Below are 25,796 nucleotides of genomic sequence, written 5' to 3' on the forward strand. Positions count from 1 at the left end.
ACAGCTAAACATAACATAATAACTGTATATCTATGGGAGACACCCAGAAGTAGCGTCCTGAGACACATTACAGTGGGTGGCGGTATGCACCTAAGCTTTTGGTTGCCACCCACCAATAAACTAAAGAAGAAGAAGACAAGTGTGCAGCACAGCACCACACTTTCAGAGCGAGGAAGAAACCGATTACTTTATTAGTGAAGAGAAATACATCAATATTGACACTTGTAGAAAGCATCGACAAAGCATATTTGCGTCATGATTATAAAGACCATATAGGAGTACCTCTGTCTGCTCACGCATGTAAACGGGTTATTACAAATGGCTACAGAAAGCCGAATATTGACCTTAACCCGAATATTGACGGCATGTAAACGAAGTCAGTGTATGTGCTGGCCTTAGAAAATAACAATCAGCTTTGTACAAAACATAGATTACCACTAATGTAAAGAGATACAGTTAAAGCCATGAGATACAAATTAAGATTGTTGTAAAAGCTAAGAACATGTGGCACAAAAATGCAGCTCTGGTTCTGAGAAAGTCCTAATGAACAAATCAAACTACTAAACTGTCAAACATCCTCTTGATGCCTCCACGACTAGGAAAACATCAAGTAACTGAAACATGAGCAGTAAAAGTTCAGAAGTTTCCTCTTTGTTTACGTTGCCATCCCCACACTGTCTGTTTCCACGGACCGCTGTGATTTCTACAGCACTAACTCCTCTCCAATCTGAGGTAGTCTCTTACCATTTTAGGCCTGTTAATGGTACAGTGTGTCCACCTCAGAGGCGCTGGGGGTGAGAGGCCCAGCGCTATATAAGGGATTAGGCTTCAAATCGGTCCCAACCTCTGGATTACAGATGTCGCCGCAGGAATCAGAAGTTACTTGAAGTGGGCCGGGGAAAGGAATGAGGGAGTGACGCCTGAGGAATTAACTATGACGACTTCCTTTAGACCTTCGCTTGGCCTCGTGCGCTCGGAGATGGCCCGCAGTCACATTGGAAGACGACGGGAATGGGGAAATCGGAAAGACGAGGGGAGGCGGGGGAGAGAGAGAGAGGGAGAAAGGGAGCAGAGGAAATGTAAGGACACGCAGCTCCCTTCGTGAATAGTCAAGTTGGTCCCTAACCCGCTGCACGCTCGCTCACCAGTGGAGAGCCTCTGATGATGAAGCCTGTTCATTTTAGCATGGGGTAGATGAAGTCTTTGTTCTCCCGGGGGCTCCTCGCTGGCATTAGAGGAAATTAAGAAGGCATTCAGGAGCGAAATTGCTGGAATAATCTCATAATATTGTTCTGCCAAGTCTCTAATGGTCTCTTGTTTCTTTACACTGCGCTAACCACTTGTCCGATGCGCACAATTAGAGACTCTTTCCATTCTGTTCAATAGCAACTAATGACCGAGCAATTTAACATTTTACCAAAAAAAGTTAGTTAAATCAATAGGAAGTTCTAACTAATCATAATTACATTTAATATTGGAGGAGGAATTAGGAGAATTAGTCGTAGAGGCGAAACACTGACATTTTCCTTTAAGAGCCATATTTATCTTGCCAACGGGATCTCTCCAGCAACATGATCTATCCAGAGAGCCGGGTCACATGGTCCACGGCCTCTGCTGGAGGTGCTTCACTGATGAGCTGCAAGACAGTGCTTCTCAAACTGCGGTGCTGCGGATCGTGTGGTGTAATATTAGTTAATCTTTTTAAAGGGTTGTGTAAATTTGGAAAAAGATATTGTAATTTATTCACAGTCTATTTATTCCAGGAGCAATTAAACACATGCCGAGGTCTAAACTCTAGGGTTTTATGGTTTTATGGGCCGAGTATTTTGTTGTTTAGCGATATAGTGCAGCTTTAATTATGCAGTCTTTGTAATTTGCTAATTGCAACCACTAAAATTTCAATCAATTGCAATTGATTTTGCGGCTCTGAGACCTAATTTAAGTGACGTCCTTGTTGCAAAATGTTGGTTTATGCAGATAGTACTTTGAAAGCTACATATTGCTGCTGTTAAAAAATAAATAAACGTCTATAGCATATGCAGCGTCGATCTACTTATTGACAGTGATAATAATAGTGATTAAGAATAAAGGCTCATTGCTTGGTCGGCCGCATGTTGACCAGCATGTGTCCCTGTGTGTGTTTGCGTTGTGCTGGGGATAAATTTAGCGCTTTAGCCCCAGACTGGAGGCAGTGGCCCTTTATCCTGCGCTGTCCTACTTAACAGAGCGCTGCTCTCTGCTGCTTCCGCTTCTGCCACCAGGTCCCGCTCACATCCACCTCCAGAGTCTGGCCAGAACAATGCCGGAAAGTGTTTTGTCCACATACCGCTCAAATGTCACCAAAGTAAAAGCGGACGGTGCCGTGTTACATGTGCGGTTGTATAACTACGTCATTCTGGGTTTGCTGCAGAGAGCTGGCCTCAATTCCCAACTGCTTGATTTAATAATGACACTTCGAGCCTTGTCAACAATGCGGAACTGTACGGTACTTGGAGGGTACGAGAACAAGTTGATTGCAGCGCTGTGGGACGACATCAGAGACTGCACGCAAGCTCACTGTGAGAAGATCATAGGACAAATTAGGGCAGCGCAATTCATCGCAACTGGATCAGAATCGCAACTTGAATGACCACAATTAGCAAATCATTCATTCTGATACCATATCATAACAATAATCCTTTCAGGGTTCATACAGGTGGCACCAAGTCAATTATAATGCTTTTGAATGCAATTTTTAATGCGTAATTACTATAATCGTAGTGCCACAAATAATAAATCAAATATCCTCAAATCTGTGGCAACAATGTGGAATTTCAATATTCAAAAACAAGCAGAGACAGCGGGCAACTTTAGGGACAATCACTTCTGAATGTGTTAACAATGAAATAGCATCATTTTCTATTTGTCAAAAAAAAAAAATGATTTAATGCCAGCTGGAGTCCAATTTAATATTTTTTTTTACTACATTTCAGGCCTTTTTGACACAACTCATCTAGTATTAGAATTATTCTGTATAAAACCGGCCAACTCTGTAGTGTAGACCCCCACAAACATGTTCTGCATTGCATACGATTCCTGTATTCATTTAGCAGTTCATATTTAATTTCAAGGATATACCACAAATCAAAAACCGCGATAGATATTCTCTCCCCGGAATCGCGCGGCTCTCACAAATGACGTTCCCTTTGTTCTGGAATGCAACATCTGCACAGACGGGGTGCAATGCCGCTCTCAAATACAGCTAGATGGGAGCCAGTCAACGAGTCAGTCTGCCTGGAGCTGACCAATCGAGCGCAAGCATCTCCCTTCACCTTGGAAACACACCATCCCAGGGTGCATTTCCCTGCTGCCATGACAACCAAGAGCAGCTCTCCCCGGCTCACCACCCCACCACAGCCCCCCCCACCCTCCTCCTCCTCTTCCTCCTCCTATCCCTCGTGCTCTCTCTCGCGCATGCAGCCTTCCCGATGCCAGTCTACCTCCGCTCACAACTTAGAGCCGCGTGCGCTAACAGACAAAGGCAATTACCGCAGCGCCCGCACGCGAGATCGAGCGCCGTCGTAAAAACAGTCGGACCCTCGGTATTGTGCTTTTCACATCAACGCGATTTGCTCTGATACAGCGGGAGTTTGCGCCCGTTGTCGCGGGAGAGAAGTGTGTAGCAGCCAGGGATGGAGACAGTAAGGGTGGGTGTGGGGGGGGTGGGGGGTGCAGAGGAACCGATGATGTAAGCGTTTCAAAACAAGCTGAGGTCTGGGGTTGAGGTTATGAACATTGTCAGCTGGCTGCAGTCTCCACCAACTGTCCATGGATACTGAGGCATATTACTGCAGAAGAGAATGCATGATGCTTTCAGTGGATACAATGTTTGAAAGCTTTAAATGAGTCTGGTCAAGCAAACACTTTCATGCCAAATGTCATCCTTGCATCTGACCTAAAGAGCAAGAAGTGCCGGGTAACAACAGTGAGAAAGTGTCAAGTCTGTAGCCTGCCAGAGTGGGCTTGACTTTAGCTTGTAGTTCATTATGCACAGATGAATTCCTCAGGTTTATCAATCTCTTCCTGCAAGCCTTTTAATAACCGCAGACACAGCGGTGCTGCATGCAAAAACATCAGGAGGAAGCCATTAATTGTCATCCAGGCTCCTTTGCATTTGTGAGCAGCATCGCAGCACCAAAGGGGGGTCTGGTAAATTTCCGCCACCGTTTTTTTTTTTTGCAGTGGTTTATTCGAAGAAATCCCTGCACGGCTCGGGGGCACGGCGGGGACACACCGGAGAGGGAGGCAAAAACATCCTCGACGACAAGTGAGATTCAGGGTGGTTGCGCCACTATTTATAACCCGGCCGGCAGTCTGCTCTGTGACAGCGGAGAGCAGAGAGTGAGAGCGGCGCAGTGAATTCCAGAGCAGAGGAAATGACCATTGTTTTTAACCCCCTGACTGGGGCCCTGCGCGCTCTGTAAAGAAGTCAAAGAGCTGGAAACAAGGCATAGTTTAAAGAGCAGTGGGCACGTCTCCAGCAATATCCTGTCTCTTCATCCAAAATAGAGCTAAGAGAAAAATCAATAAGGATTGAGTTTTGTTTTGGGTTTTTTCTTAAAGCGCAATTGGCAACTTTTATGTGGCACCTAACAAGAAGCAGGTGCTGGTAAAAAAAAACAACATGTTGACAGTGAAAGGAGGTCTGGTCATTTCTATCGTGAACAGAGCCACTGGCCTGTAAACAAACACGTGTCCGAGCGCACTCCAGAGTATGCGGCTGCAAGGCCTCTTGGTCACCTGACAGGGAACTCACAAAGCGAGGCAACGCGCTCCAAACGGTAACAACAGGCCTCACATGGACGTAAACACTGTGACAGGGTGACATAACACAGCGCTGTGGTCGGGCAAAAACAAAAACAGGTGCAGATATTCAACTAATAGGCCCGGTGAACGTCTGCAGACTAACTGGGAAACGTTTTCAAAACACCACTTCAGGTTTTTTTTTCTCCTGTCAATCCACAGCAACATGTTTTACCTTTAGAGCTTATCTTTAAATTATAGCACTCAGTAAAGCATTACACCAAGAGTAAAAGTACATCATTTTATTTTTAGAAATGCATTGTCCTGTTAAAGGCACACTGTGTAAGATTTTGGACTATACTGTTGCCATCAGTCCAAAACATGCTCCTAATAACCGGCTCAACACAGAAAATGCTATTACTGCAGTGGGTAATCAAAGAATGGATTTGGATGAGAACGTAATCTATTCAAATCTCAAAATCTTTTGACTTTAGTCACATCTCCATGGAGACGAGCTGGAGACGTACCCACTCCCGGTAAAGTTACAGTCATGTCTTAGGAGAGCTGAGCCACTCACAGCAAAGGCTCATGTTTGTTTGTACATTTATGAGCTTTTTTTCAATAATGAAAATATCCATCATAGAATAAATGCTTAATTTCTATTTTATTGATTTTGTCAAATTCTACGCGGTGTGGCTTTAAATAAATAAATAAATTATCCATTTCTACCACATTTTGACCTCTTACAACTCGGCTTAACCAAGCTCATTTTCTCCAATCCTGTTGTTGACGAGTGTTCTGTTTAGAATAAAAACGATGCCTACGCTCTATTGTCTATAATTCCTCTGTACAACAATTAGGAAGCCATTGGATTTTAAAAATTCAATAAGGCAATGAAGAAATTCTGTTTAGTGTGTGCTCGGAAGTAGTTATTATAAGCAGTGCCATGCAGAGAGCCATGGATATCTGTATATGGCGGGGGGAAAAAAGTGCACTATGGTCATTTTCTGCTCTCTCCAAGAGTCTCCATCTCTTATCAATAAGCCCAGACAGTGACGGCGAGAGGTCCAGCTCAGCAGAGACGAGGTGTTGGCGTCTCACTTGCACAAAGACACACTCGAGGCCAGAGGGAAGATAGTCGGCTGCACCACTTCAGTTTTCTCATATCACCCCTGTATAGTGCAGGCTATCGAACCGGCTACGTTACTATGTGTTACTCTATACCCGCTTCGTTTTAACCTTTTGACGCCCTATTGAACAGCCGAACAAAACTGAGGGAAAATAGACCACTCTGCCCGCTGAACTGCAGCAAACCGCATCGCGTCTCGACCACAGCGGGCTCTGCAGAGAGGGAAACTCCAAACAGCTAAACCTCACCTCTTGTTGATGGGCTTCTCATCCTTCTCGTAGGGCTTGACGAACCACTTGCCGATGCGGACGAAGCTGCGGTTCATGAGGCAGCGCTCCAGCAGGTTGTGGATGGCTTTGAACAGGAGCGTGCGGCACTCGTACGAAAGGCCGTTCTCCCATAAACCGTCATCCTCAGCTGTGAATGAGAGGGAGACATGTCAGACAACAAGAAACTGACTCGATCATTATATTTATAACAAGCCCTGGTACAAAACTGGAGTAATAGACTTTTTTGAAACTATAGAATATATTGACAATGTAGTAATTTGTGTGAGCGACAAAGAAAAGGCTGCAGCATGCACGCAATCTGCTTCTAAATTGTGCATTTTTATCAATCACAAATGTGGAAGTTTAAGCCCGATTGACTTCTATAGCCGTCGTTCCACAAAGCATCTGATCACGATCTAAGTGCAATTATCGACTCTACACCTTTCTGTTTCCAACAAACACACCCACAGTTGTTGTGGGAGGTGCCCCCACAGAGGAGCACGCTGTACAGATCGTCATTAAAAGTTTTGTAAGCCGCGATGAGAACAAAGTGGACAAATGCTGCCTTCTGGTGGGGTTTGTGGAATCATTGACAGGTGCTGTATTAAAATAGAAAAGAAACCGCTATATACAACTATGAAGGTAAGCTACATGCAAATGTTATGCTAACATCAGCTAAAGTTGCGCTAACAGCAGCTAAATGCTAATATCGGCAAAATCCCCTTTTAGGACAGTGGTATGATGTTGTGAAATATTTAATCCATATGACCTGCGTGTCAATAGTAAGGGCTGGTCACTCTCTCGTTGCCAATCAGAGGCCAGCAGTCTGTTCACATCCCATCAGACTCGAGCTAGCGGGCTTTGGCCACAGCCAGAGCTCGTTCCCAAAACCTATACCTGGTCAGGCTGGTTTGGAACTGACCTTTGTTGAAAAAAGCTTGAAAAAGCCCGCCTTTTGGTTTGCCAAAGGGTTCCACGCAAAAAGACATAAAATCAATTATTTTACATGACTACAGGATGATAGGATCACAGCTGGCACTTGAATTCCACCACTTTCTCCTTTCACAGTTTGAAAACAAGAAATGCAATGAATACCAGCCTTAATAGCCTCTCAAAAACACTGAAATGGACCAAAATCTAGACACATAACTGGAAAACAAAAATCAAACTAGTGAAAATAATTGGTCCAGGAGGTTGAAAAACGATTCACTGTAACACTGCCATCAGATCATCCTAAATAGACAGTCACCAATCACAAGTACTTGGCAGCACCTGTGGATGATTTCCAAGAGAGCTCTTCCCAACACAACGTATTGTTTTGCTTTCCACCAGGAGAATTATCTCAGACTGCCTCGCTCTGTTTTTGCATCTGACTTGTATGAACACCTGACTGTCTGCCAAATCTCTGCCGCTCGACTCGCACTCTGGAATTCCAGCTCGGCACCTGCAAAGAATTAAACCGTAATTACGCCGCGCTTGACTCGCACAACTGCGGCCGTTTAGCTCATAACATGGCAGAGGGACGTCCACATACGGACTGCATGTTCTGTACACCGCCGTAGGGATTACATCACGTCCATACTGGTTTCTGATTCTCTTTTGGCACCGGCCTGAACGCAGCTTTAATCTCATTAACAGCCACTGCTCACTCCTTACCGCACTTAAATGTCTTTGAGTCAAGTCTATCGCAAGCAGCTCCCAGAGTCTGCGCCTGAGACGAACCGCTTGTAAACCTCTCAGAGTGACCTGGCCAGTAAAAATCACCACTCATCAAACAACAGACAACCGCAAAGTCAAGAAGCATAATAGATTAGAAAAGTAGACCTAAATAAGATGTTTTCTGAGCTTCTGAGAAGGGAAATTCCAATTAAAACTATTCCAAAGAAGAGATTGCAGGCCTTAAGCCGGTCTTAACCAGAAACACAAGCGTAAGTACAGCTGCTGAGAGCTTTGAACTTTTTATAAGCGATGCAGAAACAGCGTACAAGCTAATCATTTTAAGTACTCCAATTCTGGCTACAAACTTGATGAAGTACATTGTTGGTGTATTGTTTTCTATTGAGATGAAATACAGTGGTCATCCTGCAGCAGGTGAGCACAGATGTTCAAACACGCAAGTCAGGTTTGAAATGAATCCATTTTTGCTGCTGGTAGAAAAAAGAAAAAAAATAGCTAGCAAAAAGCTGCAATTTGGTTCTCCTTTGTGCATATTAACTCAAATTGAGACCTTGCTGTGAGGACTGCAGCTATGGCGGGGGGAAATGTGCAGAGTCTGATTTAAAGCATAGCGTGTAATAGCTGGTTTTATGAGGGAAAACTTAACCCGCTTGACTTTAAAACACCGCAGCTTTGCATTGGCTTCACCCGAGGAAACGCGACCCCAGGCCAGCTGCCAAGGAAGGGGGAACTACATGCCCCGCGATTGTGAGAACCATTTCATCAGGTGCGCACACAGCTCCGCCGCGGATAAGATCGGGAACAAGTAGGTGCCAGTAAAAGGCAGGAAAGAGGAAGGAAGGTGATAATTTCCTATTTGGAGATTAACAGGCAAAAACAGCAAAGCTTAAGAAAAAAAAAAACGACCTTGTGCGCAGTGGAAGGGCTAAAGTCTGTTCAAAGGCTCGTAACTGTTGCGTGGAGTGTTTAGTGCCTGTGCACGGAGGGCAGACAAGAGGCAAAGAGTCAACAAGGAAAAAGTTATCCCGCCACGCTCTGACAACAGATTAGGAGAAGGGAGAAAAATGAAAAACAACACAGGATTTAGCTCTAATACTTGAGAGCCAGATCAGAGATAACATATGAAAGAGCGGCAAAGTCCAGCTCGCTTTTAGATCCACTTCAGAGGTGAGCCCGTCTGACCGCCGCTGCCTGAACTTGGGCCGCACAGTATGGTATAAAAATGAATATTTGATTTGACTACGCTGAGTATTGCTCTAGTGATATTATTGTTCTGCATCGCATGAGCAAGCAAATAGTTGTAAAACCCTGATAAACAAACATGTTAATGTTCGGCTTGGCAGTGAATCACCAAAACAAAGCGGCATTTGGAGAAAAACCTAATGTATTTAAAGCTCATGTCTGGCTCGCTCTCACATCAAAGCAGCAATACCTCCATAAAAAGAGCTGCTGATGTCCCGCGCAATGCAAAGTTACATCAGGTCTGAGAGGCATGTTTAATTTCTCAGGAAAGCCTTATATTTGATTTTACTTCAAGAGGGTTATTACAGCTGCTTATAATTGACCGCCTGGGTCTTAAAGGCGCCCTGCGTAACATTTTGGACTATACTGTTGCCATCAGGACAAAACATGCTCCTAATGACCAGCTCGACACAGAAAATGCTATAACTGCAGTGAATAATCTAAGAATGGATTTGGATGAAAACCTAACCTGTTTAAATCTCAAATTCAACCAACATCTCCATGGAGACGAGCTGGATACGTACCCACTCCCGGTAAAGTTACTGTCAGGTCTTAGGAGAGCTGAGCCGCTCAAAGCAAAGGCTCATGTTTGTTTGTACATTTACGAGGTATGATGAATGATGAAAATATTTGTCATAAAATAAAGGCTTGTATTTTAATTTTATTATTTGGGTAAAATTCTACGTGGTGTGGCTTTAAATTGGACGTAATATAAGGAATATTAAATACAAATATTTTTTCTAAAGTACCTCCCTTTCCTGATTTCAGAAGCGGCCTATCAGGTCCAATCAGGAGAGAAGGGGGAGGAGCTTGTTCATTTACTTTTGAAAGTTTGTTCCTGTTCTTGTCATTTTGAAAACTAGGAGTTCAATCCAGAAGGGACGGGATGAACTTGATTGTTTACTGTCAAATTTCACTCTCACTCTCTCCTCGCTTTGCATTCTTACAGACTATCACTTTAAAAGACTAAAACTAACATAGACCGACATTAAGAACATGAACTTTTTTTGTTGCTTTGGGCTGTACAGAAATGAAAAAAATAAACAGAGATCTTTCCCACAACAGAGATACTTTGTCAAGATATGGATAATGCCGCCGTAAAAACCGTTATCCTATGCTGCCACCCTCGCCTGAACTATCCTTACAGTCACATGTGGGCCCACAAACCACATCAACGCTGAACAGTCACTACACTTACACAATGCTTTCCTAGTTCATCGTGAAAAACTGTGGAAACTCCTAAATCAGATGGTTGTTCGGAGCCAGTACGCGCTGTACCGTCGTCAATAGAGACACAATAATGACAGATAATTTGAAAACGCTTGATGTTCCAAAAAAGAAAACACAAAAAAGCTGTTCCCAGTGTAGCTCACTAAGTTTGGTTCGTTCTCCAAAGAATGTTCTCATCTAAAGAGAAAAGAAAGAGCTAGAGCGAGGACTGCCAGCGAGTATAACTTCAGTGTGCTCCCAGTAAATATTGACAATGTGTAGTACAGTAAACATCAATAGGCACTCTAGTAATCAGTCACTGTTTTAACAACAAACACCCTTCCAGAGAAAATACATCCATGTTTTGGACAGCAGAGCAGCGTATCTCGGGTATTTAGGCTTCACATGAAGGAACAGGCCCTACTCACTCGATGGTACGGCCCTTTCAGTACTATTACACTAATGAAATGTCTTGCTTTTATCCTTTCTCTCATATTTCTGCCGGCTGACCAGCTTCAGTAGACAAAACACAAGTAAGTTATCTAAGCGAGCAACTCTTAACAAGTCAATAAACTTGCAGTGGAAGTCAGAATAAAAATAAACCTCAATGAAATAAGATGTGAGGCTCCCGAGCTTATAAAAAGAACAAGAATTTTCTAAAAGCTCGGGCAAATTTGGAGGTGGTCGCCCCCCTGTTTCTCATCTCTGTGTATAAGCAATTAGAGCAGCAGTCGGTCATTAAACAGCAAGATTAATGCCTTGTGATCGCGCGGACTCTGGGGGATTGCGCCGAGCCTGACCAGAAGGTTTTCTCCTCCGCTTCCTTCTTTTTTTGCTCCTTATCTGCAAGGGAAGAGAGAGAGAGCGCGTGTGTGCCTCTGTAAAGTCTCCATTACTAATTAATGAAAATTTCTTGAGCTAGAGAAAGGCGGATGGAAGAGGGAAAGGGGAGAGGCTGAACCCGTGCACTGGCGCTGCTGCTGCTGCTGCTCACACGGCCGTCCCTGTGCTGCATCCATCAGAGGAGGCGGAGGAGAGGGGCCGCGGTGAGGCTGGAGGAAGCGGAGGGTGGTTCACACAGCGAGGAGATTAGCCCGGGAAAATTGATCCCCAAGCACAAAAGCCATCAGCCACCTCCACTTTCTCCTCCTAAGAGCTGCTCCGGCCTTATCTATTCATCATTTTCTACACCGCGCACTGAATTTTAATACCATGTTTGAAGCAGAAAGCAGCGTATTTGTTAAGCCCGAGTAGAACAGGAGTATCACTTACTAATAATTCGCGAGCCAATAAGTCGTAAAAAAAAAAAATGTGGGTTTACGTGTAACCATATTTTCAAGTCGGTTTGGAATCAAAAGGCAAAGCGAGTGGGTAACATTTTGAAATTCTAAAGAGCGTGTGGCATTTCTCCTTGCCCGGGGCACACAGAGGGCCACAGTGCATACAATGGCTCTTACATTATTGCGCGACTAAATCTGTATCGCAGTCAATTGTGGTGCCATCTTTTCCTGCCGCTTTGCCGAGAGCGCAAACACAACATTCAAAACTCTTAAAATGAGATTACAGAGTCAGACTGAACTGCGCTGATATTTCACTGTGAGAATGACTTCCTCGGAGACGCTCTTATTCGGGAATCGCAACCAGTGACACCGAGTGAGGAGCCACAGGCGGCTGCAGCGATGAGCAACAGGCCAAATAAGCTAATAATCGAACCACTGTGCAGATCTTAAACCTTTCTCAGGAGCGTTAACGACTAAAATGTGGATCTCAAAACTAGCACAAGACTCACATGCGTTTCAGAACACGTTTACCCTCTAAACCCACACCATCCAGTTCAGTATTACCCAAATCTTAAAGCTTCTTGACCTGAGGGCGTACTGCCTACAGGTCAGGGTAATGGCTCATTTGAAGACCTACAAAACTCATCTAAGCTTCTTCCTTGTTTTAGTTGTCAAGTTTTAGCCATTTTTGTTGCGTTTTTGTCACGTTCTCATTACTTTCTTGTAGCGTTCTGGACGCATTTCGTTTTATTGTGTAATGTGACTGTGATGAAGCAACTGAAGTGTGACAAACCGTGACAAAGATGGGACAAAAACGGGATAAAAACGTGACAAAATCATAACAAAAATGTAGAGCTGGGCAATTAATTGAATTTTAATCTAATCGTGATTTTAATAAAGGTCGATCACAATAAACGCCTGGTGCGTTTTACTCGAGGAGAATTGGCCTGACCTGACGCATTCTGGAAAAAAATATGGACGGTGCAATGCTGCAGCACCTGTCAGGTCAATCCCAGGGAAACACTCGGCCCAAACAAACAGGAAGCACAGGACGGCACATGCGGCAGCCAGAGGAGAGGACCTGGTGATTTTACAGTGAATTGTAAGTTTGACTAATAAATGCACGGTTTACTCGTTTCTTTATGTATATAATACTGTAAGTTGTTAGCGCTTCACTCTGTGACGTCGTGGCCTTTTGAGGATAAACATGTGCGCCTTGTCGCTTCTGACATTCTTGAAACATTCCAATTGTTTGCGTTTCCTTTGCAGATGTTTGTGTTGCTTGTCCAGGTGAAGGGGTGACATGGGGAGGCTGTGCTGTGACGCTAGAAGTGTGGAGTTTGTTTTTGCTGCTGAGTTAGCTACAGTTTTCAGTTTGGCCGCAGCATCTGTTTACATGCTCGTCCAGGAAAGACCACATCAATTGTTTTTTTCTTTTATACAAAAAAATGGAATCGAATATCGAGATCGATCAATATGGGGAAAATAATTGTGATTTTTTTTTTTTTCAAAATCTTCCAGCCCTACAAAAACGTGACAAAAAACAGGACAAAAACGTGGAAAGAGTTTAGGCCTTAGCTTTCAAATGACACGACCTATAGGCTGTAAACTCTCCAGTTAAGAAGCTTTCAGATTTGGGTAAAGCTGAACGGGGGGAAATGTGCTTGATTAAGGCGGGGGTTATGAGGTTAAAGAGATCTAAACTTCAGCGTCAGCAGGTTTTTGCAAACCTAATGACGACTGGATATTTTTGTTCCTTTTGTTTTGCAATCGCAAACCATGCAAATTGCAATTCCGATTCATTTGGGATAAATTGGGCAGCCCTTGTTGCTAAACCGCTGCCAAACAAGTCTATCTTTTTAAATTCAATTCAACTTGTATCGAGAAGTCAAACGATTTCACAGCTTTTGTCATTACACACCAATGCGATGAAATGAACCTCAGCCACTTGATCAAATACAACTGCAGATTTAACCAAGTCAAGCATCTTGTAATGAAGTAATCCTGGTTGATCCAGTTCTGCAAAGAGATGCATTTTAGGCTCAAAGTGAAGGCGGACCTGCCAGGAAAGAGATTCCCAAACTCCAATAAGTAAAAAGGTGTCAAGCTTGCAATGAAGGAAACCTTGTGGGATTTGAGAGTGCGCTGGAAAGCAAGTGAGGATGAGAAGAGTCTCGAGTGGTAAAAGAAAAACTGTGCAATTATGCGCAAAGAGTGACACCCATTCCTAATTTCTCAGCACAAAAAGATCAGTGGGTCTTTGAGGTTAGAAAAAGGCAGCCATTTATCTTTTACTTCGGATGCCCCTGGTCAGAAGGCTCCACCCGCTTTCTTGGGAAGAGAGGGGGGCATTTGCATAACAATACTCGATTATATGGTTCCTGTGGTAGGGGGAGGATAACCTTTAATTCAGCAACTTCAGGAATAAGAGGGAAGATTAGAAGTGCCTTTCCTAAAACTAAGGCGGCTCTTTCAACATTGTAAGAAAGGGTCTTTAAGTTTTGTTACCCTCACATTCCTTTATTGGCGATTAAGCGTCAGGTGCTAAAAGATCACTCAAGTTTCCCCTTAGTCCCCGTGCTGGTCCTCATCTCTCTCCTCTCTGCTCATCTCCCAGGAGGAGGGATTACCGGCACACACTGGTATACAGAAATGGCATTACTCAAAATTAAAAGACTCTCACAGGCTGCTAATCTAATGAGGATGGAATGGGAATAGAAAAAGGGTGGGGGACTGAGCATTTTCCGCTGCTAAAATAAAAGGAAAGAGCGGATTTTCGTGTTTACCGCCAACACTGTGCTGAGGGCTAAATGGGTCTCAAAAAAAAAAACATTAAAAGAAAAAGTTTTCCCTCCTCGTATTCCCAGGACGGCCCGGGATCAAAGGCAATACAATCCATCAGACTGCCGGCGAAAGGGCATGACGGTTAAAAGGCAGCGGTGGCGCGCGACACCCCACAGCCCTCCCAGCTGCGTGGAAGGGCCGGGCTCGTCCTGCCACCTTCTGCCCCTCCAGCTCCGGCTGCTATTTGTTGAATCACACCTCAACGGTGGGAGAACCCAGGGGAGCTTTGGGGACTGTCAATCATTTTGTTATGTCCACAGCCAGCCACACACACACACACAAGCGAAGGAACGGGCCAGAGCAGGGTGTTTAAAAAAGGAGGAGAGTGGAATGTGCGGTGGCTCAACAGGTTTATGCACGAAAATGAGGCTGGTTTTAGTTGTTACTGTTGCCTTCATTTACGTCCATTACACTTGTTTATCTTTATCCATATTAATTTATTATTCTTGTCTTGAGTCAGATAAACGCAGCTTAAATCATTACGTGCGTCCCATCTCTTTTGTTATGCTGTTATGGACAATGGCTGCACAATTTCCTAAATAACAATCAATCTTATTACTATTTCTCCCATTCACAGTGAGAACACATTTGGTCTTTTGTAGACACGTTATGATCCTTATTTGTCTTGATTTGATCTTGAGCTTGGCCTGCTGGTACGTAGAGGTGAAATGTTTCATAAGATGGTGCTTGGAACTTTAAAGTTTAGTTTAGTTATTTATTTGAGAGGAGAAGCAGAAGGGATGCATTATGCCCTGGTTATAGCACAAGTGCTGCTAATGTCCACCTGTCGTCTCTGGGCAGGTTGATGTAAACGTTTGTGGGGAAATTTACATCACAAAGAATATTTTAAAAACTAACCAAAAATAAACATTGCTAAATTTCTCAATTTCAGACTCCAGAGCAATTTTTCATCAGGTAAAAACATTTGTGCAAGTGATCTGCGCTGTTCTCTAGGTGAGCAATATATGGTAATATCAAAATAGCTGTGCCAAATAATAAAATCTCTATTTTTTTACTCAGTTTGGACGATTACGATTTTAATCGATTTTATTTGAAATAAACTTTAAAAAATCTCCTGATCTTTCATATGAAGAAAATATAATAATATATTATAAATTAATACTATAAATTAATATTTCAGAATGAAGCCTACAACAGGCCCATTAAGAAAACCTAAATTATTATTTTTTTAGATAGTCCTTGTCAGCTCTCAAAAGTAAAACCTCTTAATAAGCCACGGAGTTTTCAAAAGTGTTTTAGTTTTATTGTCTTCATGCCTCTGCTGTGATTGACAACCGTCTCCATGGAGACTCATGGGAAAAGGGCGGAGTTAAATGGTCCGCTCAGAGCAGAGTGAGAGAAAGGCACAGGAGCAGACCAGAGGAAAGAGGGAAACTTTTAGAGACAGAAAACTCCAGCGCATCCTCTTAAAACACAACACGCAGCCTGTGTGAAACAGCAGATCATCAGAAAGTCTCTGGCTTCTCCACTGGAGTCACTTCACTACAGAGCGTCTAAAACGCTAAATTGCCCGATTTAGCCTTTTTCCAAATCGTCTGTTTTTAAAAGCATTAATTAATTAAATTAATTCCCCAGACCAACATTATATATTTTTTTCTGCCCTCTTGTAGTCTGTCCAGAACAATTATCTTTTTGCGCGATCAAGCAATGTAAATCAAGATGTTTGCAGCACATTACTGGATAATTCTGTGTATGGAAAATGGAAAATTATCACTTCATCATTGTCATCGAGAAAGTCCTGAAAAATATTGAGATATAAATATTTCTCAACATCGCCCAGGTCCAACATTTTCTGAGGTGGTTCCTGGACTGAAAGGTTTGAGAACCACAGCAATGGACAAATCAGGTCCATTTCAGAACGTGTTTGTGGTCTACAGGGGAAGCAGATACGTAAAAAACACCGCAGGGAACACGGCGAGTGGCGACAGGATGTTGTCTTGTTTGCTAAAGAATACTGTCACATCTAAATGACTGTGATTTGCTAATTACAAAGCTGTGGTTTAGATTTGACTGCAATCAATGCTGCAGCTATTATGGACACAGCCGCATGAGCAGCCTGACAGGCCATTGCAGAGAGAAAGCCCTCTGGCTGCTTTACAAAGTCCACAGCGCTTCATTTCACAGAATCACACGGCAGCTCCAGCAGAAGGAAGGGCTCGCGATGGACAAGGGAAGACAGGGAGAGGCAACGCTGTCGTGCATCGGGAGAGGAGGGGAGCTCTCCAAACAGGAAGCCAGGATTACAACAGCGCCCATCTGGGAGCCATTCACAGTGCGGGCGGTTAGCGAGGGAGCAAAAACACCTAGAGCACATTGGGAAGGTGGGGAGAGCTGCAAAACAAAAATCACAGCAGGTGCTCAGGATGCTCTGACGGCGCCTGTTCATGTCGAGCGTTTCCCGGGAGGGAGGGAAGCACTGCGCCACACTGCGTTATTAAAAATTCAAGCGCACCAGTTCAGAAACCAGCCCTGCGCTCTGTCCTGTGAAAACATGATTCATCATTTTGGTCTAAAATACCTCGGAGCACAATACGGCTCAGATGTTGTGGTCAATATTCAATTATCTAATTCCCATCCACTCAAACACAAAACATATTACATTTAATCTCCCCAAAGCCACTGGAAGAACACAGCAGCGACTGTCCAAATATAGATTCTCTATAGCACCCCCCTCCTACTTGAAATGTAGCACACTCCATTAGAGGGCCTGAGCCAGACACTTGAGGTTATTACCAGGACCCGTTAGGCCTGAATGAGCTGCCCATCGTAGCCTTCAGCTCCCATTTTGAGTCCACTTCAGGCACAATGTCCCATAATGAAGGAAGGTCACACACCGGCTGGGCTCGGCTCGGGCTCCAAAGTTCAATCTAGCAGACAGGGGGCATGAATAAGGATGCCCTAATCCATCTTCACTGCTAATGTTACTGTTACTGCAGATGGAGAACTGGGGGTGGGATGTATCGGTGTAGCTTGAGAATGCGCTCAGCTCAATGTATTCACCTCTGGAATAAGGAATAATAAATAAACAATGTAAATGTTTTCGATTATAATTGCTCTACAGGTGGTGAAGCCTGACCACGCAGAAACCCCGGGGCAGGCTTTGCATAACACAGATTTTAACACCGCCCCAAAGATTTTTACTTGAGACTTCCTCTATCAACCTGACAATCATCCAGTAAAATCTGAACCATTTGTCATTGTAAAAGCAATAACATCTCGACAGGGTGATCTACGTTCAGGTGCGTTTGGTACAAAAGCTGAAAGCCCTCTTCATTTGCTATAATTTTTTACAGCCTTCGTTCGTTGAGCTATATCACCTTGAGTGAATGCCTCAAAGGGCGCATTCAAAAGAGAGGTGAGTTTTATATTCATAGATTATTTCTTATGTCGGAGTCGGGTTGATTCTCAGACATGACTGGTGACTGTAACAGAAGTTAAATTAGCAGCTTTGTGTGTGAGAGCAGTCATGTGCTACTGAGCTAAATTACTGAACGCTACAAAGCATCTAGTGGACACTGATCCGCCTGCTGTCATTAAAATACAGTGATAATTAAAACAACTGTGTCCAGTTGGGCGCCCCCTCTCACCTGCCAGCTCGTGGTGGATGAGCTCACTGAAGTTGGGATCATCTCCCCACCAGAAGAGCCACAGCTCCCTGCGGCCCTGCCTCTGGCAGCGCCTCCATACGCTCAGCACGTCAGCCTTCAGGCAGCGACTGAAGCTGCACAGGATGGGGTCCTCCTCCGTCACCGGGAACAGGATGGGAGCAGAGGGAGAGCCCTGCCACACAAACCTCTTCCATTTTATCCCGGTCAGATCAGCCTAAAGGGACACAAACGAAAGGGTTAGATTTTTCTTACCATGCAAAATTAAATATGTTTTTACACAGTTTTAGAGAGTCAAATTCCCCTGCACATAGTATTTTCTCACACTATATCCTCATTATATATTTACGGAATATTGTTTATCTTTCTGTGATAATCATATGAATCTCAATGATATTTTCTCACACGATGCAGGGCTGAAATCCACTCGATATGAAACCCACATGATCCGCAAACAATACATTCAGCGTCTCAGTATCAAACACACAACAGGGAGTGTTCGTAATAAGGTCTAAAACGACACACCAGAGGCCTGTTCTAGAGATCAGATCGAGGGCTGCCAGCTCTGGGAGGGATGTGAGGAGTCAATTGTTTGGCAGGTTGACCCAACATTAAAAAAAACACATGTGTATAGTCACTCGCTGGTGAAAAGCAGCCAGTGAGAGCAGTGGAGCTGCTACTTCAGGATCCACTCAGCACCCCTGAACAAACATGTGCTGAGCAGAGTTTAAAGAGAAGGTATTAATCCTCTTTTATGGAGCACTTCAGCCACCCCACTACTTACTGACACCTGACCACCAGAATTATGCAGAGAGAAGAACACAACAGGGGGAGGCCTGAGATTGAAAAATGATGAGATGGAAAATGGAGCGCCATAATGTCCTGCTTATTCAAAAGTGAAATTGCCCTGTTTTAAACGACACATTTGTGTTTAGCTCGACATATAAGTGCTTCAGGTGTTTACAACCTCACAATGAATAATGTTTTATAAACTCAACAAGCGACAAAAACATCTGAATCCTCCAAAAAATGGCGCAGGGGGGTGCTTTCTATAAACACCCTCTGCCCTTTATGGCGAGAACAAAATACAAAGGAAGGGGTTTGAGCAGTAAATCAGTGGTGGGGTTATTAAAGTGTTAAACCAGGAACATTAGGCTCTGCCAGTAGCGACTACCATAGCACTGCTGCTGCTGCTGCTGCTGCTGCTGCTGCTGCTGACAGGATAGAAATGTTGACAAAAACATTCAGGGAAAAAAAAACACTAACCAGACCTGAGGGCACGCATCTCCATTACCCTGACATTCTCACTATTCTGTCCACCCTTCCAGACGTTTCAAGTAATGTGCGCTAAGACATCCTTTTATTACGGTTCAGGCTGAGTAAGCAGAAGATCTCCCCTCTATAGTCAACCAATTAGCCTATTACAATTTAGAGGATATGTTCACTTAAAGAGCAAAGCCGCTGAGGCCTGAGCGAGCCTTAAGTCGACTCGTGGCTGCGGCGAAACGGAGGCTTTTTTTTTTTTCTGAGGATGGAGCCACACACTCTGGGTCCTGGGCAGCAAACAGATCACAAAAGTCACTTAGGTCAGACCATAACAAGCTAAACAACATAAAAACAACAGCTGGCTTTGGTTTCCTGATGTAATAAACTGTGTTCACAACTTTATACAATCAGAAATTAGATCAAGGACAGGTTTTCATAGAAATCCCCAAACAGAAAATCCACATGTTTAATTTTTTTTTTCTCCCCTCCGGGATTAGGTTCACATCACAAAGTGCTAGTTTCAACTGAAAACAAATGTGATTGATGGGACTGCTGGCAGAGAAGATATTAAAAATGATATCCGTTTTTTCATGTGGACAGGCCCAAAAATTATAGACAAAGTCACCACAAGCCGGGTCAAAACATCTGCACTTTGGACTGGGGCTGTCACGATAATTACTATATCAACTTAACATTGAATAAAGAGCAGATAAACGCTACATTTTTGGGCTCATCGTCTGTACTTTTACTAGCATAACATCATTATATTTCATGTTTACAGTAGAGATCGACCAATATAGTTTTTTTCTAAGGCTGAAGCCGATATGAATGAATTTTCCAAATGGCTGGTCTATAATAATGTAAAAACATAAATACTTGGCCGCTCCAGCAGTGGCCGATTTTATCTTATTCCTTTATGTGATTCTATCATAGTTTCTGTCGCAGCTTTGATTAGTTTCCGTTAGCATTAGCATCCTGCTGCTAGCATTAGCATACTGTTGCTGGCCGCAGCATTTTGCATTGCGCTGAATAATACAATAGCGGGGGTTAAAACAACTCAGCGATTGAATTCTCCGGGTAATGCACTTTAAAATGCCATGCAGCATGTCCATATTCACTGAGGTTTAACCTGTAGGTAACCAATTTTCATTGCGAAGTTTCTCTGTTCACCTGAGGCCTAGGGAGTTGTGGGAGGACTTGTTTCAAAGCCCTGTCGCTCTTTCCATTGCAAAACGGGAAGTTTGTACTACTTTCGATACCTGATATATCGGCTTTTTCCGGCTCTAGATCGCCCGACAGCCGATATTGTAAAATCCCCAAAATATCGACCTAATATCAAGTTTACAATATTTTAAGATTAAGTACTAATGGTGTACTAGTAAGTACTAGTACTTAAAAGCAAACCTTTTTGTAGCTACTTTCTATAGAGTTCAGGAAATTCCACAGGTACCATGGAGATCCGCCATCTTTGCAACTGTTAGCATACATTTCCATAGACTAACATTAGCTAAAAAAAGTATCAAAAGTGGAGGGAAAAAATATGTGAGCTGCTGAGTTACTGCTGGTAAATACATCTAACTCACTGGTGTTCAAGTGTTTTAATGTGAACAATAACTCCAGTATTTTAATTTTTAAAATCTTCATTAGTTTACAATTGCTGCTAATCCCATAATGCTAAGCGATATGACATCACACTGCCAAACTCTATAAGAAGGGTATTTATGCAATTGTTTCGTGGCTCAACGTATTGAATATTCAAATTCTGTTTTTGTGACAGGACAAATTCAACTATTATTTTCTTGATTTTATTTTATGGTTCATTGCTTTTGGTTTAGACTGTGGTCAAACACAAAATAAACGCTCCAAATGAACATGTGTCTAAAACAAAAAGACGAAAGCAACCCAGCAGTGTATGCTTCTGTTAACACCTACTTAATCTCAATGCACAACTAATGTATTATTTATAGATACAGTATCAAAATGACACGTTGTAAGGGCAAACCACTCAAGTGTTTTAACCACAGATCTTTCGTGCCCTATAAGTGCAACGACGACTTCAACACCTGCCTCTGAGGAAACATCTGCAGGCTGAAGGTAGCGCGGGTTGTTGGGGACGCCAGACAAACGCAGGCGGGCTATTAGCTTTCCCTCCGCGGCCGCCCCTGTGATATTCTGAGCCGGTCCGTCCGAGTGTGAGAAGTTTAGCTCCTAAGTGCCCGGCAGATTTTATTACACCCGTCGTGGATATTGGTTTCACACTTGTAGATGTGATTATACGCTGTGTGTAGACAGGCCGGCATCAGGACGGTGACAGCGCACAACGGCCTGATGGGGAAAAGGGGTAGGAACGGACAATTTGGGTAAAAAACATTTGTGTTCTTCATCATTCAGAGCTGTCAAACGCAGTGCTCCTCAAACTGAACTGAAGTACGAGTCTCCTCTGGTCATAATGAAGCTGTTTTAGAGTTTGTTTTCCTCTGCACTTGAACCCTCCAGTGCCTCAGGGAAACCGGTCCAGAGCAGGGGCCGACCCATCCCCAGATCTTGAGCAAAGGGTCACAAGTACATAGCGTCCTAGCAAGAAGGTTTAGCCTACTGTGTATGTTTAGGTTTGATGATCGACTCGAGGGAACTCACCATGACATGGGAAAAACATGCAAACTCCACATGGAACCCGGAACCTTTAATTACTGCAATCTACAGGTAATATGGATGGAAAATGGACCCTTATTTCTGCAGCACTGCCTTTTCAGATACGTGTTTTTACTATTTATGAAACTCTTTTTTATGTCTTGGATTTACTCCAGAGAAACCAACAAGAATTCCAATGTGCTTTTTTACCAGTGCAAATGGGAATAAATTGTAATACCACTGAAACTTACTTGGGGATAAAGAAGGAGTTTGTATTGCAGCAAAATAGAAATGGCCATTAACACTGAGAAAAAAGAAAGAAAAGCGTTTTATATTTTAGCCTTTTAACCTTGCATTTTGGACCTGATTCAGTTTTAGTGGGAGATGTTTTACTTTCTGGTTGTGTGAAAGGTTTGAGAGTCTTATCCTCAAATGCTTCTTCCCACCTGTTACTGTCATGGGACGATGCTACGCTGTACATTCATATCTTTATTTACTCAAGCTGCACAATGAGAAGAATAATATCTTCTTTTTAATTTTAATTTTAATTTGCTTATTTACTTATTTTCTGAAACAGAAATCCAGTTTTCTGTGCGCATTTCAAAGACATCCAGAGCAATAACATTTGGGAGAAGAGTGAAATATGAAGAAGCTTCCCGACTGGAGAGCAACAGTGTAGAACCTCATTTGAAAGCTAAGGCCTAAAAAACCTTTCCTAACTTTTTGTCACATTTTTTAAGCGCTTTTGCCATGTTTGTGTTGCCTTTTTCATCTTTTTGTTTTTCCGTTGCTTTTTTTAGTCCTGGTTTTGCCACATTTTGTCAGTGTTTTCTTGTATTATTGTTGTTTTTCTCGCACTTTTTGCTGCTCTTTCATTGCTTCTTTGTCGCTTTTTTGTGGCTCGTTTTTTGACGCTTTTTTGTTGCATTTTCATCCACGTTTTCGTTTATATTTTGACGATTTTGTCAAGAAGATTTTAGATTTGGGTAAAGCCAAACTGGGGAAAATGTGCTTGGATCAGATTGGGGTTATTAGATTAATCAACACCTGATCATTGATATAGTTTACAACTCTTCTAGTAATAGATTAATCGTTTTCTGGTTTACACAGACTGAAAAAGAGCAAACATTTTGTATTTATAATGGGAAAAGTAAGGGCATGTATGTAAATTTCATAAATACAACCTGTCGTGTGTCTCAGGACGATTATCCAATCAGAAAGCAGAATTAGCTCCACTCTTATTGTTACCAGCTCCTTAAGTTTAAACCAGTTTGGAAATATAGATAACATAACTCTCTCTCACTTCTTCAATCCCAGCTCCTGTCCCAGAACAAGTCCCAATCAGTGCCACCGCAGCCTCCTGTCGTTCAGTGGCACAACTCTCAAGGTTCTTAGCTTTCAAATGAGGAACGCCCTGTTCACTGAAACGTGTGCTTGTGTTCATGTGCAGCTTTGAGCAGACCAGGTTCAGTTGCAATGACTTTTTAAAGCACTAAGCGCCTCTTAAAACCATTCAACGTTCACTCCTCGACATGTCCTCAGGTGACGTCGCTTTAGCTTCATGTGGGCCACAGCTTTCATAGCGATTAATTGATTAATTACAAATATAATCGTTAGTTGGAGCCCTAAAACAAACTGTAGTTAGCACATTTTGAATACATTGCTGAAACATTCACCCAACATGTCATTGTAAAGCACACACTCTCGCTCTCCTTTCCGTCAACTTTTCACCACATTATTATCACTTCACAATAATGACCTTTTCCCCGACGCGTCTCACAACTGCTCCGTGTCAGCTGACCTACACGCACATCTACCACTCTATAGCTGCGAGCGGGCGGCGGGGCCGGGTCGCGAGCGGCGCCGCGGCACAGGAGGAGCGGATACAGTGTCGGGAGCGAAACAGCTGTCGAGAAAGAATGCAATGAGTCACGTTAGAGGGAGTTTTCAACAATAATAGCTCAAGTAGCGGCTCACTCACTTTGACTGTCAGCTCAAAAGGTACAAACCGGGTCAAAGCCATGAATGAATTACAGGCTTCTCTCTCGCGCGCGCACACTGAGCCGGGGTCACAGTGAACTTTTGACAAAAAAAAAACGTAGGATTCTGTCAGTAAGGGGGGGCTGCATTCACACACAATATCGTGACATTAGGAGTGTTTGTATTATCCGCATGAAACAAAAACTGGCTTCAGCGTTTGTCTCTCTGATGTGGAAAACCTTTTGATATTCCTCCACATAAAGGTGTGAGAGTAAAGCTATTTTTTCATTCTCTGTGGTAGAAGAAATGACAGAAACGAAGCCGATCTGAAAAATGAAATAAGGCGAAATACTTTTTTTGCCACAACTTTTTGCATCACAAAGTGGTGGAGCCGCTCGTCTGAAATTGCGACACTGAACGCCTCTTTTTTTTTCTCCTCACACACCGGAGGTCACCGTGAACTTTGGCAAAACCCACAATTCTATTAGCAATTGTCCGGATCATCATTTCGCGTGGGCACATGAAACCCAGATTTACCTACTGCCTCAGCACTCCGCCGCACTGATTAATGCTGCTGTGCTGGTAAATGTATGAATGAAATACTATGGGAGCAGAAGGCTACACTCTTCGTCTTACATTACAGCTGTATTCATCAGATTTTTTTTTTTCTTTTTTCATTTCTCTTCCTGGAGTATTCCTCATCTCTATCAGGGCTGTTTGCATCTATGCCGCACTTTCTGTCTGCCAGCTGAATAGATTATTGCCAAACGCCTTTAGATTCAATGACAGAAAATCCCTACAGTGCGGAGAATGTGGATGAGTAAAGGCTGGGAGCAGCACGTGGAAGTGTGAACAAGAGGTTCCTCGGCAGAGCAATAAATGACAACTCCATTATTACAGTCTTCGTGAAAGCTTATTAAGGGAAATATATGAGAAAGATCCGATACTGTATTTGAGAAGCTCAGGTGAACAAGGTCTTCTTAACACAAAAAAACACCTTGCACCTTTTTTTTACAAATTATTATTACTATTTCACTTCCTTATTGCGAATAACTGTCGCTGTGACACAATGCTTTACATTTTTTGCCACTTCCTTCCTATCTCACCAGTTTATATTAGTGTTTCCTAAGCTGTGGTGTGTGTCCCTCCGGTGGTACTTCAGGGTCTTCCGCAACTTTCAACTTCATCCATTTTAATTTATCTGTACTTTAAACATGCATGTACTAAGTTAGACGGTTTTGTGGACTGGACTGGTTTACACTCAGTTAACTTCTTAACAGTTTGGCTTTAACCTAATCTAAAAGCTTCTTGACGGCACGGTAGCGCAGCGGTTAGTGCTCTCGCTTCACAGCTAGAAGGTCCAGGGTTCGATTCCCACCTGGACGGGGCCTTTCTGTGTGGAGTTTGCATGTGTCTGCATAGGTTTCCCCTACCACTAAAAACATGTACAATAGGCCAGTGTGAGTGAATGTATGGTGGTGGCCAGAGCGAAACTGAAGCTACAAACGTAGCGCTTTGTGACTATGTCTGTGAAAGGCGCTATATAAATAAAGTACTTCTTCTTAACTGGAGAGCAATAGTGTAATGCTTCATTAGAGAGAAACTTTTTTGTTGAGTTGATATTGAGCGTTATTGACGCATTTTAATCAGTTTTTGTCATGTTTTCGTCTCTTTTTATGCCGCTTTTTCGTCGCTCTTTTGTTACTTTTTTGTTGTGTTATTATTGCTTTGCTGGCACGTTTTTGTCGCTCATTTCTTGCTGCTTTGTTGGGTTTTTTGTCACTCTCTTGTGGCCTTTTTCATAGCTTTTTGTTGGGTTTTCTTCAAGCTATTGGCACTTTTTTGTTGTGCTTTTGTCGCT

At 43.1% G+C, this 25,796-nt stretch overlaps 1 protein-coding gene across 1 annotated transcript in view; it reads right to left on the reverse strand.

Annotated features, from left to right (window-relative positions):
* med13a (mediator complex subunit 13a) overlaps positions 1–25,796 on the reverse strand; it is a 61,450-nt gene that overhangs the window by 29,930 nt on the left and 5,724 nt on the right. The window contains exons 2-3 of the mRNA XM_079565825.1: positions 18,041–18,275; positions 6,160–6,328 (exon numbers count right to left, since the gene is read on the reverse strand). Of these exons, the coding sequence (XP_079421951.1) occupies positions 6,160–6,328; positions 18,041–18,275 (404 nt within the window). The remainder of the gene's footprint in view (positions 1–6,159; positions 6,329–18,040; positions 18,276–25,796) is intronic.

This window comes from Gobius niger (genome assembly GCF_951799975.1).
Source record: "Gobius niger genome assembly, chromosome: 11".
Taxonomy (NCBI): Eukaryota; Metazoa; Chordata; class Actinopteri; order Gobiiformes; family Gobiidae; genus Gobius; species Gobius niger.